At 37.5% G+C, this 17401-nt stretch overlaps 1 protein-coding gene across 7 annotated transcripts in view; it reads left to right on the top strand.

The window, feature by feature from the left end:
* Window positions 1-16034, top strand: part of thraa (thyroid hormone receptor alpha a) — a 39936-nt gene extending 23902 nt beyond the window's left edge. For 2 of the 7 annotated variants that reach the window (XM_077212961.1, XM_077212962.1), the window contains exons 2-9: window positions 458-671; window positions 6464-6525; window positions 6994-7094; window positions 7176-7323; window positions 8849-9054; window positions 10684-10827; window positions 11817-12075; window positions 13974-16034. In XM_077212961.1, coding sequence (XP_077069076.1) covers window positions 622-671; window positions 6464-6525; window positions 6994-7094; window positions 7176-7323; window positions 8849-9054; window positions 10684-10827; window positions 11817-12075; window positions 13974-14224 — 1221 coding nt within the window. In that variant the 5' untranslated portion in view covers window positions 458-621 and the 3' untranslated portion in view covers window positions 14225-16034. Of the gene's footprint in view, window positions 1-457; window positions 672-913; window positions 951-3339; window positions 3480-6463; window positions 6526-6972; window positions 7095-7175; window positions 7324-8848; window positions 9055-10683; window positions 10828-11816; window positions 12076-13973 lie in introns of those variants that run through there. The other 5 variants (XM_077212964.1, XM_077212965.1, XM_077212958.1 and 2 more) reach the window with 5 other exon arrangements.
* Window positions 16035-17401: the final 1367 nt, after the last annotated feature.

The raw sequence follows: 17401 nt of genomic DNA, 5'->3' as shown, positions 1-17401 counted from the left end.
AATGAACTGCTAAAATATTAAATACTGTCAGCCATTATGTAATAACCCAGTTCAGCTTTCCTATAATTAGACCGAGTGGTTGCCTTGGAAATGGCAGAGTTATTGACCTTGCGCAATGAAGCCATATCAGCTTCAGAGCAGGAATGGAAAAATAACACACAGGCGTGAGGGATATGCATTTATCATCTGGCCTTTTCCCTCTAATGAGAGCAGCTTGGCCTGAGCTCTGGGGTGAAAGGTCAGACATGATGATATCATGCGCATGTGCACCACCATGTGTTGAAACTGAGCCACAACTGCTTTACAAATGAAGTTTGGTGCAGCCTCTAGAGGACAGGAGCAGTGAAAAGGTGTCATGTGAAGATGATTTGATTCGAGAAATTCACTGTTTGACTCCCTTCATGCTTGAGCTGTTTATTACATTATTTAAGATGTATTATATTTTTCTCTTAAACAGGTATAGACGCATATGATTCAGAGCAGGAAATACGCTCGAGCTATGTCATCATGACCCATCTTATAGCAGTTGACTGATACTGACTCTGCGTATGCTGAGCAAAGCGGCGAGGGTCGGGTCCGCCTCAGTCTCGTGTGATTGGATGCTGGATGGAATCAAGGTGAATGGAACAAAAAGAGCAGGAGCTTAACCTGCCAGAGGGAGATGTGACACGGTGAGTTATCCTGTGTGTGCGTGTGTGTGTGTGTGTTTACCATTTATAAAATATGTTAGCTCTTACAGGGATAGTTCCGCCAAAAATTAAAATTATGCCATCAATTATTCATTCTGTCATTCCAAATCGGTATAACTTTCTTTCTTCTGTGGAACATACTTTTTTTTTTTAGAAATATCTCAATGTCACAAAACTGTTTGGTCAAGAACATTCTTCAGAATATCTTCTTTTATGTTCCACAGAAGAAAGAAATTCATACAGGTTTGGAACAACATGAGGGTGAGTAAATGATGACAGAATTATCATTTTTGGCTGAACTACCCCTGATTTATTTATCGTTTGAGATTACCAATAACTGTGTCTGTCTGATTGATTAACAGAAGTGTTAGTTCCTAGGGGAAAAATGTGCTTAATTAAAAAATATAAACAAAATATTAACATACATTTTTCTTTTGATAAACCTTTTGATGAACCCTGAGTATATTATGAAATAATATTGACTTTTGGTTGTACAAAATCCAGCATATTACAAATCAGATTTTTTTGTTGTTGTACTTTTTACGTTCTAAAATTCATGTAATAAAACTTTTCACTCAAATTGTAATACTGATACATGAATAATAATAACAGCAGCAATATTAAATGATAATAATATATGATCAAATTCTAAATGAACAATAATTATAATATTTTCTATAATACATTTTGAGAGTTTTGAATGATAAAAAAATATTATGATCAAATTGTCAGTTATTATCAAATACTCCATAAGAATAATTAAAAACAGAAAGGGTTTCTCTAATTGTTGCACTTACACCTTAGCACATAAATGGACATGATATATTGAAATTATTTTATTATGTGATGTGAAAGAGGCCGCAGAGTGATAAGAGAGACATAAAACTAGATTGGCTGCCAGGTACAATGGTCAATAATAGAGTGTAGCATCATTATATTTATATATTTGAATGCTCAATGCTTTGACTGAACAATCAGACTCAAGTATATGAATAATTCAAACAACAGCATTAATATAATGTTTAAACGCATATAAGGAGTCATTACACAGAAAGCAGTAAGTATTAACCTAACCGAATGTGATTGTAATCCAGAGTGCCTGATGATTCGTCCAAATGTGTGAAGTGTTTGAAGATTAGATTTTACTATTGGATGAGGAATAAGACAAATAGAGAGAGAGATTAGAGTGCAGAAGAGAGAGAGGTACCAAAGGCAGATGGGGCCACTGTCCTGCAAGGGACAATTCAGGACACTGAATCATTATGACAGTCGGTGGATTGTCTGTGACCAGTGTGTGTGTGTGTGTGTTTGAAGCGTTCGAGCACGTGTCTCTCACATGTGCTGCCTCATGGTCTCGCCCTCCCCCCAGACTTTCAGTTACTGCATGCACAAAACCGCACACACTCTCACACAGTTTTATGGCCCTGTGGGTCAGTTGTGGGATTATTATTCAGCTAGAGAACTTTCAGATGGTTCCCTGAAAGGCAGATTTGTCCTGCGCCCTGCCTCGCCTCGACCCGCCGTTTAATCACGCCTCTATAATTTGATTAGCAGAAAGCATGCGTGAGTGAGCATTTAAAGGCTTATTCACTCTGAGCGTGTACGTTCGTCTCTCAGCGTCTCAGCTCCTCTCTCCTGTAAAGCATGTGCGGGAATTATAAAGGAGGAAGTGGAACTTTGATGTCCACCCGTGGACTTTGCTTTGATGTGTCATCGGCTCACGTGTAGCTTTAGCCACGAGATAGAAACTCATTTTTAACTCGTTCGCAACCAAAAAGTGTATATATATATATTCACAAAGAAGTGTACCATGTATGTTAACAGTATATATACTGTTAACATACATATTACACTTCTTTGTGTGTGTGTATATGGGATCTTAACTCACTGCAATTTAGGACTTTAAAGCATATTTACACATATATATATAAAACATTTTTTTTTATATATATATATTTGGATGTGTGTTAATATGCTTCACAGTCCTAAATTGCAGTGATTTATGTTCAAAATAAATATATTTTTTTATTTTGTTTAAATTTCTACAAATATTTTATATCCCAGATTTCCACTGTCTATTTACAAAGATGTTCATTGTTGAAAAACAACAACAACAACAACAATAATAAATAGTTTATTCGGAATAATTCATAATATTTCTACTAGTGGTCTCAGTATTTTGAACTCTGTATACCTGTCTTACATATTCTTTTTTTTGCATTGAATTGATTCATTGAAGATATGTACAACACTGTGTGTCCTGTGCTCTGTTGATGATTTATGCATGAATGTAAAAATATGCTAGAAAGTCTAAAGCTGAATATTAGTATTTGGTATTTGTAGTATGTGCAAATAACAGCACTGACTGCACCAGCCATTATTTAGCTAAAGGCAGAGGGTCCTTTGCTTCATTGTTTATGACTTTGTCAGACAGAAACAGTGAGAGAGTCAAGAGAAAGATGACAGCTGAGGGTTAGTAATAGAGGAGGGGTGGGGCTCACAGGGCTGATGCACAGGAGCTGTGGCAGGAGGAGGAGTGTGTGTGTGTGTGTGTGTGTGTGTGTGTGTGTGTGTGTGTGTGTGTGTGTGTGTGTGTGTGTGTGTGTGTGTGTGTGTGTGTGTGTGTGTGTGTGTGTGTGTGTTTAGGCAGAGAGGGATGGGTTGGGGTTGGTGAGAGAAGTGTCATCCTACCAGCTCAGAGTCCCTGTTACTGCAGATAGATTGCTGACAGCTTGGCAAGAGGAGGGAGACTGCAATCATGCACATTTTACAGCCCTATTATGTCAACAGGTTAGAATATAAATGTTCTTTCTCCATCCATCCCATTCCTTCTGTTTGTTCAGTTGTGTCTGTTGATGTACAGGCAGATTGTCAGTTGGACTTAATACTGTTCTGTCCGAGAAAAGATTTTGTGTGTGTGTGTGTGTGTGTGTGTGTGTCATGTGTGTGTGTTTAATGGAACTCAAATCCCACATATCTGATAATGTTTGAATATATTGCATTTGATAAGTAAGTTTTCCAGTTCGTTTCATTTATTTGCTACATTTGCGTCATGTTGTTGGTTTTGAGTTTCAGTAGATTGTCATGTTGTGGTCATTGGTTATGTAACACAATCTTATCTTCATGCAGTATATGAATAATGTAACACTATTGTATCTTCATAATTTTTATGTTGAATGATATTGATATGGATACTATCGATGTTGATGTGTTCAGTTCCATACACACAAGCATTTACTTGCGTGAACTGGACTGTGTGCTGGTTCATGGAGGTGTGTCAGGTTCACTTGCTGTATCCTGCTAGGGAGTTCATAACCTCCACATGTAGACAGGGACATTTGTTGTTATTCACTACCAACTGAGGTACTTGTGTGAAAGTGCTGCATAGGCATAAAAAAAAAGTTTGGTTCCGGTTGGTTGTCAGTTGAGGTCATGGGTCGGTAGGGACTTTTTTTTTTTTATCCAGTGGCAGCAAGGGATAGGAAGGAAATTAATCATATTATTTTTTTAGTTTTTATTTACAGAAGCGATGGAAAAGCTACTCTATTTTTTCATAACATAGCCTACCCATACATGTTAGCCTACCCTACCACCTTGTGGGTCCCAGCATGTTAAGGCCTCATTATGCTTCTGCGTCAACTCCACGGCGGCGTCGTTGCCGTTTTATGGTTCTGCGTCAGGTTGAGTTGCATCGCGGTGCATCTGACCAATCACAGCCCTTGTGGTCTGCGTCGCCTCGACGCGTAGTTACAATTTTTTGGAGGTGTACGTCGAGCTACGGCGGAGGGGTTCGCGGCGACGCAGAGGGGTCTGCGGGGGTACGCCGTCGATTCGACGTAGAAGCATAAAACAGGCTTTACACACACACACGCTGATTTTAAATGTGTGCGCGGGGGCAAACGGGACGTCAGACGTCTCGTGAGTTCAGTGTTGGAAAGATCAGTTGTTTTAACCATTCATTAAAACGAATCGGTTCAAATGAGTCATTAGTTCGCGAATTAGACGTGTCATTATCGGACGTGTGCGCGTTGTGTGATTATCCCGGCGGTTAGGACATCCCACAAGATTTGTGTCATCACAGAAAACATTTCATCCCTGGATAGTTTTTTTCGTTTTTTAAAGTGTGGTTTATATGTCAGCTGAATGTGTGGAACGCTTTTCAGAGAAGATAAGGCAACGTATTTTTGCACAATTACCACCCAGCGGTAATTCAGGAAAAAATAAATCTCCGAATGCTCCACATGAAACTTTAGTCTTCTGACCTCGCCATCGTGTCGATTTGTTTTGATTAATATGTGCGAGGGAGAGAGAGCAAGACAGTGCTTAGTTTTGAGACGGTGAAGCCTATACTTTCGCCTGGCTCCGCAGAGAGAGTGCGTGCGCGCGACCGGGGCTCTATTTCTATCTCTGGTCGTTCAGATCATGCGCCCTGTCACAAGCCCAGCAGTGCATCTACATGACAACAACGATGTGTGAACGCCCGTTGCTGCCTCGTTTGTTCGCATTGTTGGAGGACAACAGGCTATACAAATACGGTGCTGTACAAAAACATAAATTATAGTTCGCCTCAAAGTTTTTTATTTGTGTATTTATTTAATTTGTATTATTTCTTCCCCAAGCTCATAAAATAAATTTGGGTCGCACATAAATTGACAGGGTCGGTCGGAAACCGGAACCAAAATTTTTTTCTTCTTATGCCTTATCTTATTTTGGGGTGGGTTGTAATGTTATGAAGGTAGTCACATGAATTTAACACTTGAACCGGTTTGTGGTTTGATCTAATGCTGTTCTTTCTGTTTTGCAAGATGATGCAACAATGTTGACAGACAAATTAAGGCGGTCAGCTGAGGCGATTAATGCAGTGTGAAATTATTTTAAAACAGTGCCACCGCATGGTCACCACATGTATTTATTTTTCACACTTAGTTAATGTGATAGTTCAGCCAAAAATGAAAAAAGTTCTGTCATCATTTACTCACCCTCTTGTTGTTCCAACCCTGAATTATTTTTGTCCATTGAATATAAAAGAAGATATTTTGAAGAATGTGTGTAACCAAATACCAAGCTGTTTTGGTCCCCATTGACTTCCACTGTATTGACAAATAAAATACACATCTCTCAAAATGACTTGCTTTACGTTCCACAGAAGAAAGAAAGTCATACAGGTTTGGATTGACATGAGGGTGAGTAAATTATGACCTAATTAACATTTTTGGGTGAACTATCCCTTTAAAAGTAAAGTGTTTCATTTTTTGTCTGAGTTAGCATGGTGTGAGTTTGTTGCGGGACTGCCTGTTTGTCTAAACAAGTGGAGTGTTTGGTCATTATTCTGTTTGATGACGCTTTAATAGTATCTGTTTTATTGTTATACCTTACTACATACTGTAAAACAATGGAAATAATAAGGTAATACAAATTACACTCGTTCAAGTGAAGACTGGAGTAACAATGCTGAAAATTCAGCTTTGCATCACAGAAATAAATTACGTTATAAAATATTCAATATATATATTCAATTAGAAAACATTTTTGATATTTCACAATATTACTTGAATTTCTGATCACATAAATCTAACCTTAAATGTGAGCATAAAAGTATCAATAAATATTAAATATTAAAAATCATACGGACTTCAAAATTTTCAGCTGTTGTGTATATAGGAGGCTTTTTTACATTTTGGATTTTAAATAGCTTGTGTAAAATGTCAGTCTTGTGAAATAGTAAATGAAAATCTGATATACTTATCTCCCCCTTCTCTCTCTTCTCTCATCAGGTGGCCAAATGGAGTGAAAAGAAAAAGAAAGAATAGCCAATGCTCTATGCAGAGCACGTCTGGTAAGGATTTTGGATACGTTGTCACTGCAGTCTAAACCCAAATATTTTGGGCTGATGATCCCTCCTTTTTTTTGAGCAAAGCGTATTTTGAATGCAACTTCCAAAAATAAATATTCATATCTTTGAGAATTATGTTAAAGCATGATTATTTTAGGTAAATGTATTTGTCTGTAACGCCGTGGCAGAAATCACACCAAGATGTCTGTTTAGTCAGTTCAGTTGAGTTGCACCATCTCCAGATCATTTTGGAATAAATGAAAAAAATTCTGTTATCATCTCACCATCATGATGCTTGAATTATGTATGATTTCCCCGGAAAACAAAAGGAGTTATTAACAATATGACAATCAGTGTTGTAGAAATGGTCTCTCAGGGTTGTAGAGGTGGTGTGTGTTTGTGTGTGTATGTATTCTGCTGTAACAGCCCATTTTCCTCCTCCTCTTCTAGTGAATAGCATCTCTGTTCTAGGGTATGTTCCCAGCTACCTGGAGAAAGATGAGCCATGTGTGGTGTGCGGGGACAAGGCCACCGGCTACCATTACCGTTGCATCACATGTGAGGGCTGCAAGGTGAGATTTCCAACCCATGAACAGCTTGACTCTCAATCACAGTCTGTACTTGCTCATTTATATGCTTCCTTCTGCTCTTAGGGTTTCTTCAGGAGGACAATACAGAAGAATCTTCATCCTTCCTATTCTTGTAAATACGACAGCTGCTGCATCATTGATAAAATCACCCGCAACCAGTGCCAGCTGTGCCGCTTCAAGAAGTGCATCTCAGTGGGCATGGCCATTGACTGTGAGTGTTCACCCCACACATGTTGAGTTTTTGTGTTTTATGAGGATTCTCCTAGGCATAATGATTTTTATACTGTAAATTATATCTCCTAGACCTAAATCTTACATAAAACGTACTGCGTTTTTACATTTTCAAAAAAAACATAATTTAGTATGATTTAGTTTCATGGGGGCCAAAGTTTTTTTCAACACAACATCAAAAATGTCAGGTTTTACTGTCCTTGTGGGGACATTTGGTTAAAGTTTTTTATTTTATTGCTTTGGCCCTATTTTCACAAGCACATTTTCAAAACTCTTAGTACTAATAACAACAGATCATCAAAAGTGCACTTTTTTCAAACATTTCATCATATTTACAATTGTGTTAGTACAATACACAAAATCACAAAGAAACATTTTCACTACACAAAATGAGTGTTTCATCTATAATATATAAATATATAAATGTTAAAATCACAGTGACTGCCTTTTATAAAGCCCTTACTTTTGATTTGCATCTCTTCTCGTTTGGTTTCATACATTTGTCTATTATTTAATTCCAATTCTTAATGGTTAATCAGTGGATTATTTGGTACATCTATAGATTTATATAGATATTGATTGAGCGGAGTCCAGTGTGGACATAGATTTTATAGAACTTGTTTGCAATTTTCGATATGTATTACCAAATATAATGAATTCTTTTTCATAAGTGATTGCCAGCCAACTCTGTTTAAGCACACATATACTTAATCACACCTTTTGAAAACACACTAAATAGATACTATTACAAACATTGTTTTATTTTCTAATGTGGCACCTGTAGCCTGCGTTACTGTAATTATTTCAGCAACAAGGCTGAATTGAAACTTATATCTTGCATTGTTTACCATTGAATGAACTGAATGTTAAAAGTACTAAATTGAAAGAAGATCATACTGTTGTTTTTCAGTGATTAAACCAAATGTTCTCATTATGTTCTCACAATAATCTTGTGTTTGAAACAATGATTATGTGGACTGAAATGTGTACAACTGAATGAAAGGACAAGGTCAGGTTTTTAAAAGAATGACTAGCTGTGTTACAAGTGTGAATAGATATACAGACAAACAGGCGATGTACAGACCGATAGATGGATGGGTGGATGGGTGGATGGATGGATGGATAAATGGATAGATAGATAGATAGATAGATAGATAGATAGATAGATAGATAGATAGATAGATAGATAGATGGATGTAATTGTGTATATACGATGTATATATAGATATGTGTTTGTGTGTGTGTGTGTGTGTGTGTGTGTGTGTGTATAAAATCACAAAGTATTAATGCAGCATAATCTGATGTTGAGATTTCAGTCTAAGTGAAAATGACATATTAGTCTTTAAAAGACATTGTCAAAAAATACATTTATAAATGTGGCCTTTAAAAAAACCTGCTATAATCTCCAAACACATAATAACATTACATAACATTGTCTGTCATTTCCTGTTTAGTAATGAGAGTATTAAATGCGTGATTGTGCGAGTGATTCATGTCCCTGGCAGTGGTGCTGGATGATTCAAAGCGTGTGGCCAAGAGGCGTCTGATCGAGGAAAACCGGGAACGGAGGAAGAAAGAGGAGGTTGTGAAAACGCTGCACAACCGACCTGAGCCCACCGTCACGGAGTGGGAGCTCATTCGTATGGTGACAGAGGCTCATCGCCACACCAACGCCCAGGGCCCTCACTGGAAACAGAAACGCAAGTTCCTAGTAAGAGGCCTGTGTATGTCTGTGATCATAAGACCTTGTCAAAGTACATGGATAGCATTATTTACTATATTGTACAGGTGGGTGGGTTCTCAGCTAGATCTCGAATAACCTCTAGCTCTCATCTTTGCAGGCAGCTTTTGTGCACAAATGTACCTCACGAAAAACTGATTTCGGACAGACTGCAGCATAACGGTTTAACGAAGTACTACAAAATAGAGAGAGATTTGATGATAACAAAGTGAATATTTAATCACTTTAATAGTAATTTCTAACTATGAATAACATAAAAAGTAGATAACGTTGGTCAACAATGTACATTTAAACTCAAACTGAACACCAACCACAACTTTCAGAAGCCATGTTCATTTTTTTTTTTTAGTTTAACTGCCACAGAATGGAATGCACAAGATTGTGGGATATCAAAGGCTGCCTTTAAAATTCGTTCAGATGAAGGTATCTCAGGAGAAGCTAACATTGGATTCTGACGTGCCTCGATGCCTTCCTACCTTGGAATGCGTCCTCCGAAGGCAATATTTTTAAGCTTTCGAATGCAGCTATTGATATAAATTAGTTTGAGGATGGATGAATGGATTCATTTGTCATTAGAGTTAAATTCGTTTGGTTAGTGTGCACACAAGCGAATTGGACAGAGTTTAGATTTATTTGATCAAAGATACAGTAAAAACTAATATTGTGAAATAGAATTACAATGTAAAATAACTGTTTTCTATTTGAATATATTTTAAAATGTATTTATTGCTGTGATGGCAAAGCTGTATTTTCAGCATCATTATTCCAGTCATCTGTGTCACATGATCCTTCAGAAATCATTCTAATATGATGATTTGCTGCTCAAGAAACATTTCTGATTATTATCAACGTGGAAAACAGTTGTGCTGATTAAAACTTTTGGAAAAGTTGTGATTTTTTTGTAACATTATGTGTATTTACTGTCATTAAAAAAAAAAAAAAAATATATATATATATATACTGTTTACTGACCCCAAACTTTTGAAGGTTAGTATGTTTTCCACTGTATGCCATCATAGTAAAAGTGCATTAATAGCTGTCAGAGTAACACTATAGCTTAATTTCCAATTGTTGCAAATTTCAAAGATTGCTATTGATTTAGATAACAAAATGCTATTGATGTTTAACAAAAACATACAAAACATACATGCTGTCACAAGTCGTGGCTGTAGTAATCGCATGATGCAGGAGAATCCTATCAAACACTTCTTATTGATCCTCAAAGGAACATGCAGGAGCAAACTAACACACAACCACATAAAACACAGACGATTCCGGGCAATGAAACAAAGCAAACTGAGGGTTTAAATACAAAGAGGGAGTAATCAAGGTAAAGTCCTGCAGAACCGGTGCAGGAACTAAACTACCAGGGAGACTAATAATGATCAGGAACACAGGCAAAATGGGAACATGGAAAATAGAACCAAAACAGAATGAAACTAAACAGACATAGAACTACATGTTACAGACACATCATTCTGACAAAGTCTTAAGGTGGTGCCAGTAAATATGTAGAAAATGTGAATCAATGTACTAATGAACCTTGTTTCATTAGTAACATCTCTTTCACTTCAAACCTATTCATTGTTTGTCTTTCAGCCAGAAGACATTGGGCAGTCTCCAGCACCCACATCAGACAACGACAAAGTCGACCTGGAGGCCTTCAGTGAGTTCACCAAGATCATCACCCCTGCCATCACACGAGTCGTGGACTTTGCCAAAAAACTGCCCATGTTCTCTGAGGTCAGTGTCTGTTGTTGTAGGGTACTGCACAAATAAAACAATTCTCCATCGGGCCTGAAAAAGCCTCTGCACAGCTAATAGTTTTTCCATAAATACACATTTTCATAAATTACACTGTTCTGCATAATTGTGTCAATTGTCATACAGAGACCGCTGTGACAGAGCAATTATCTGCTCGACTCTAGCTGTCCCTGTTCTTTTTGAACCACGACTACTTGTGTGTTTCCTCTTGTTTGCCACCACATTTGAATAATGGCTTCATTAAAGCATTGGCTGTGATTATGGGCTGTTGCTGTGCTTTCAATCACTTATTTTGCCACTCATATGAACACATGATGATCTCAAATGACCACTTGTTATCTTGCTACATTGGAGGACATTTAAGCCTTTAGTTTAATTGCTGTAGGAATCCCAAAAGCCCCCCACCCTTTTTTTAAAAGCCAGATTTGTCATTGTCAGATGGCAGGAAAATAAGGATTGTTTTTTTGCTAGAAAAATTAGAGCCAGAAGATTCTGATTTCTTCTTTTCTCTATTTTTTTAAAATTACAATTTCCATAATTAATTTAAATGTATTACTTATAAAATTATAAATTTACATGTATTTGTCCTAGTTTTTTTTTGTCCTAATTGGATATATTTATGGAATTTAACTTTTTAAATGTATAATTTTTATAATTATAATATATTTGTCAAATACTTTATTAATTCAATTTTTCACGCATATAAATGAAAAAGACACTCATATCAAATGAAAAAGGAAATGTATTATAATTAAATAGGAACTTCTATACAGCCAAAAATGTCACAACCTGGTAAAATCTTTCAATTTCAGCAAAGCCCAATGTTAGTCAGGTTGATTTTTTTCTTTTTCCTTGTTGTTGACCAGCACAATTGACAATCAAACAGTGAACCATCCTTGTTTTTGAGCCTTGAAAGATATCATGTGTTCTGTAAAAGCACAAGAATCAGTTCCTCCACTTGTGTCCAGCTGCCCTGTGAAGACCAGATTATCCTGCTGAAAGGCTGCTGTATGGAGATCATGTCCTTGCGTGCAGCGGTGCGGTATGACCCAGAGAGCGAGACGCTGACCTTAAGCGGAGAGATGGCTGTCAGTCGAGAGCAGCTGAAGAATGGAGGGTTAGGAGTGGTGTCTGATGCCATCTTTGATTTGGGCAAGAGCCTGTCACAGTTCAACCTGGATGATTCAGAGGTGGCGCTGCTGCAGGCTGTACTTCTCATGAGCTCAGGTGAGATAGACTGAGAGCTGCTATAGCCATCGGTTTCTAGAATCATCACAATTAATCGTAAGCTCTTGAAGGGATATGGTTCACCCAAAAATGAGTGAAAGAAAAGTTGTATCATCATTTACTCACCCTTATGTCATTTTAAATCTGTATGACATTGTTTTCTTCTCCCATGGATCACAAAAGGAGAATTTTTGAATCTCAAATTTCGAAAGTTATTGTTCCCTTGCCCACCTCTGCAGCTTTCAAATCAAATATGGTTTACTAAGGCTACGTTCAGACTGTCAGTCAAAATCTGATTTTTGTGCATATCTGACTGAAGTTCGATCAGATTTAGCAAGTGTGAACGGCAAAACATCACATGAAATACGTTTCGAGCAACATTCATATGTGGTTTGAAATCTTATTCAAATCGCATTTCTGGAAATGAGTCTAGTCTCACCGCTCTGATTGGATTTTGCTTAGTTTATGTGTCTTTCTCGCACAACGTAAAAAGTAAACGTCAGACATTGTCAAAGTAAACATGCTGAAAGTTGCTGCAGAAACAAGGTTGTGTTGTTGTAAAGTGCTGGATAAGCAGATGACAAAATTTATTTATAAAGCACTTTTTAAAAACAGCAAGTGTTAATCAAATTGCTCTACGCACATATCACATATCAATGATACAAACAATCAACAGCACAGACGAAAACAATAAGACACAATAAAAAAAGCAACTCTCCCATAGCCTAAAAATGCCAGACTATAAAAATAAGTTTTTAGGCTTGATTTAAAAACAGCAAGTGTTGGAGCCGATCTAATGTAGAGGGGCAAACTATTCCAGAGCTTTGGTGCTGCCACTGCAAATGCTCGGTCACCCCTGCTCTTCAACTTTACCTGTGGGTCAACTAAAAGAAAATGGTCAGCAGACCTAAGTGCTCTTAGCAGAGCATACAGCTTGATCAGGTCAGAACGATATTTATGTGCTAAACCATTAAGAGATTTAAAAAAAAAAAATCTTTAAATGAAACCTGAAATGGACAGGTAACCAGTGAAGAGAGGCGAGAACATGTTGACATGGAGACCGGCGGAGACGTCAGCACGGAATAAATCTGCACCAGCCTCTTTCTGTTGCTGCCTCATAAGACGCAGATATTAGTAAATAATTTAAATCAGATTCCAATCGGATACACTAATAATCGGATATGGACTGACAGTGTGAATGATGCTTATATAAGTGTAACCGGTCCTAATCGACCTGCTCTAAGAGGGATTCGCACAGCTCTTTGGCCTACGATAGTTACACTCAACCCCCTAAACCTCACTCCCATCCAGGACAATACCACCAATTGAAACGGTTACATAATGTTTGTGACAAGACAAACAAACCAATGATGTTTCAGCAGCAATAGGAAGGATGTTTTTCAGTGAAAAACGACTTTAATTTAATTTGGTTCCTCACACAAAGCTTTTGTGTATCTTCATATCGCACATATCACACATATGGACTGCTTTTATGCTTCAAAAGTGCGGGATCAGTAACTACTTTTATTTAACATCCATTCATGCTCAAGTGAATTGTGTTACAGAAATTCTTGATGTATAACATTTTAAATAAATCAGTTGTCTGTTCAACATAATCCATAGTCAAATGATTTAACTTTGTGCTAAAAACGCATTAATATAACACTTATTAAATATTGGTTTTGCATGTCAGTTATCAGTAATTCTCCTTATGTGTTAAATGGGAAAAACAACATATGGTTTTAAACCAGGAGAGGAGAGTGAGTAAATGATGAAATATTTTGTATTTGTTGGTGAACTATCCCGTTAACTTTCCATTACACTTTCTGTTATGACCTTCTGACAGCATCTTTAAAGACGAGTTCACTTTAATTTTTGTTTAATATTCCATCACACAGATCGTTCTGGACTCACATGTGTGGAAAAGATCGAGAAGTGTCAGGAGATGTACCTGTTAGCATTCGAGCACTACATCAACCATCGCAAGCACAACATCTCTCACTTCTGGCCCAAGCTGCTGATGAAGGTGACGAACCTGCGCATGATCGGCGCCTGTCACGCCAGCCGCTTCCTGCACATGAAAGTGGAGTGTCCCACAGAACTCTTCCCCCCGCTCTTCCTAGAGGTCTTCGAGGATCAGGAGGTGTGACTGAGAGCCACAGGGAAAAATTTAGGAGGGAAAAAAGGGGGGCAAAACCGATCATGAATTAATTTTTTCAAAGCATACCAGAAGCATTTGAATTTTCCATCCTCATGCAATCGGGACACGTACTTTATTTTGCGCCGCTGGTCCCTCATCAGCTTTGTCTGGGAAATGTTTTGGGTTGTCGGCCTCCACACCTTTCGACCCCACAGTCACTTGCCATTCAGATTCCTTCCACAGGCGGACAAAAAGCTAGCATGCATCAACCTACCTCTCGTACCAACATACCTCCCATCCTCAGAAGGAGCTTATTATAAAAGTGTGACAAAGAAAGCCACTCTTTCAATATCTATTTCATAACCTGTTTCAGAAACGCTAGCTGTTGTTGTAAGGACAGAGGAAACTTCTTTGAGCAACATCAAACCCCTACATTTAGGCTCTACACTATTAATCTACAAAATAATGGCGATTTTCCACAAATAACAGTAGTGTTTTAGCATTCATCTTCCTCTTTGCACGCATAAAATATCTCCTTTATAAACAACTACCTGTGTGCACTCGTACACACTGTACTGACATTAACATGTTGTGTGAACTTCTCATACCTCATATTCGCCAGCATACAAACATACATGAAGCAACATGTCCATACATGTATGTATGCTCACAATTCTACCTGCATCAACCCATCTTTCTTCTCAAAATGCAGTGTATACAGTTCTCATATACCTTCCTATCTATCATATCCACTTGTATTGCGTATGTTACTTAAGCTGAACATTTTGTGACATCTCTTGTTGCTTTTTGCTGCGTGATCCATATAGCTGTCGTGAGGTATCGGTCTGTCCTAGTGTTATCCAATTGAATTGACAGATTCATTTACACACATGCTATATGCTATATGCTGTATTTGAGACATGCATCTCCTCATCATGACCTTCAGATCGCTCGTTGTGCTCATTTGTCTCATCAGAAGGTAGTACCATAATGCTTTGAAATCTGGTGTTGCGTAGTTACTTCAAAGAATACTATGGTATTGTCCAAAAAACATGGTAGTGCCATGGTACTTCTTTTTAGTAAAATCTTAATATTACCCCTGAAATCCATCCATCCTTCCTTTTTATCTGGACAACATTAGGAGTACAGGGTGGAAAATTATCTTAAGGTAATTGGGTGAAAATTAGAATTTGTCAAATGATTAATAAAAGTAGAAGCTAAGGGTTAGATAATAAGAGTTGTAGGGTACAACTAGTCTAAACAGTTTTCTGTTTATTTAATTGTTTTATATGGAAATATGAATATAAATACTGAAATAATTTTAGTATTTGAGAACTTCTGGATTATTTTGTTTTAGCTATAATGTTTCACAAATTAATCTCCATTGTTATTGGAGCAGTAAATATGGGCCCACCTTTCAGGCATTTTGGCTTTGGAAGTATTTTTTCCATTCATTTTCTCCATAAGAATGTATAAAAATTATTATTAATCACAACAACAGCATCAGTTAATAATCTCAGAGCTTACTGTAGGTTTGTCTTAAAACCTTCAGAATTATAGTTGGCATCTATTTTCTAAATGCATGTTATTGATCTTTAATCCATACACGTTTCTTTTTTTTTTGGACCTCGGTATGTGTATAATCATAATGTCATCCAATCAATCTTCCAGTGGCTTTTCTATGATGATGTATGTTGGACTTCTCCAATCATTAAGTCAGTTTAAACTCCGCCCCTTTCTTACAATTGACGGTAAGCTCACAGTCAGATCTGCCTGCATCCAATCATCAGCCAATTAAAATGTCCCCACTCTTTTTCTTTTTCTGATAACCAATTTCACTTGGATGCGCGTTACAATACAAAAAAAAAAAGATTTGTTGCTACTTTCGTTTAATCGCGACTTTAAAAATCGATTTCTCTGTAGAGAAAACATGGGATTTTTACCTCCCTAAACAGCCACTATGAGGCTTTTTAATCCCAAAAACAAATTCACTAATTGCCAGTTTGCTGATAAACTGTTGGCTTAATCACTTTCAACAAATCTGAAAATCATAAACAAGTATTTTGTCTCTAAATATATATAATATAATATAAAGGATTCTTATTAGTATCCAACATCTGCAACATTTAAAATGTAAAATTGGTTTATTAATTTTTTTAATAAATAAATAACTTCAAAAAACTTTTTTTTTTAATTTTGCAGGGCATCGCAACAAACCGTTGCTTGGGAAAGTGTTGAAGTTGTGTTTTTTGCTATTCCGTGATTTGGGAGCGAAAAAAACAACGACAAGGACTTTTAGCCATATTGTACCATACATCTTTACTGATTTTGAATGGAGGTAACTTACGATCTCCCTAACCTCCTTGTAAGAGGAAATTAAATAATTGCACTTACCTCTCCATGTTTTCAAAAAGACTCTACCTCACCCCTAATCCCTGCATATATATTCCTGCTTAAACCTGTACATAACGTGCACATTTACACTAAAAAGTCACATAAATGTGATAGCAACCTCACTCATATGTGTATTCTGCTTTCCCTTTCACTTGCGATGTGGGACCAAGTCTTGTTCCCTGTTTCTGAGGACAGTAAGAATGTGCCAGGCTGAATGAATTTCGCAGTGCTGTAACAAAGCTAACCGATTGCTCAGCAGATTGCTTTGCTTTAAGGAAGCGCTGGAGAGGCAGTACAAGAAGATGGCTCCTGCACAAGATGAACCTCATTCCGGTCCCCTTGCCTCCTAACCCAAACTGTTCACATGCAACCGACCATCTCACACAAGAACTTTACGTAAACTTTTGCCTAGCAAAGGACACCCAATGCATCTCTTTTACATAGTTTAACCAGCTTTTTTTTTTCTGGCTCAAATGCATAGTGCTCAGTGTCCTTTTTGACCGATACTGTGTCAGTATGGTTCTAGGAAGTGAGGCATGGCCTCCATTGAAAGTGACACAGAGGAACAAAAGGGCAGAAAGGACATCCTCACTGTGACTATAGCTAAACTCAGGCATGGAGCTCCCATGAGGCCCCAGGCCATGCACCTGACTCAGGCTCAATCCTACCCACCAGCACTGCCCACAGATACAATCTACTACACCAGCAAGGGTCAGTTCAGCTGAGCCCTGCCCACAGACTCTGCGCTTGATAACGGGGAATCAGGAAGCCTTTTTTTTTTTTTTTTTTTTT

Source organism: Siphateles boraxobius, unplaced genomic scaffold (assembly GCF_051911475.1).
Source record: "Siphateles boraxobius isolate OS27281-9 unplaced genomic scaffold, OSU_SipBor_1 66, whole genome shotgun sequence".
In the NCBI taxonomy this organism is placed as follows: domain Eukaryota; kingdom Metazoa; phylum Chordata; class Actinopteri; order Cypriniformes; family Leuciscidae; genus Siphateles; species Siphateles boraxobius.
This window is presented reverse-complemented; position numbering and strand designations above follow the sequence as displayed.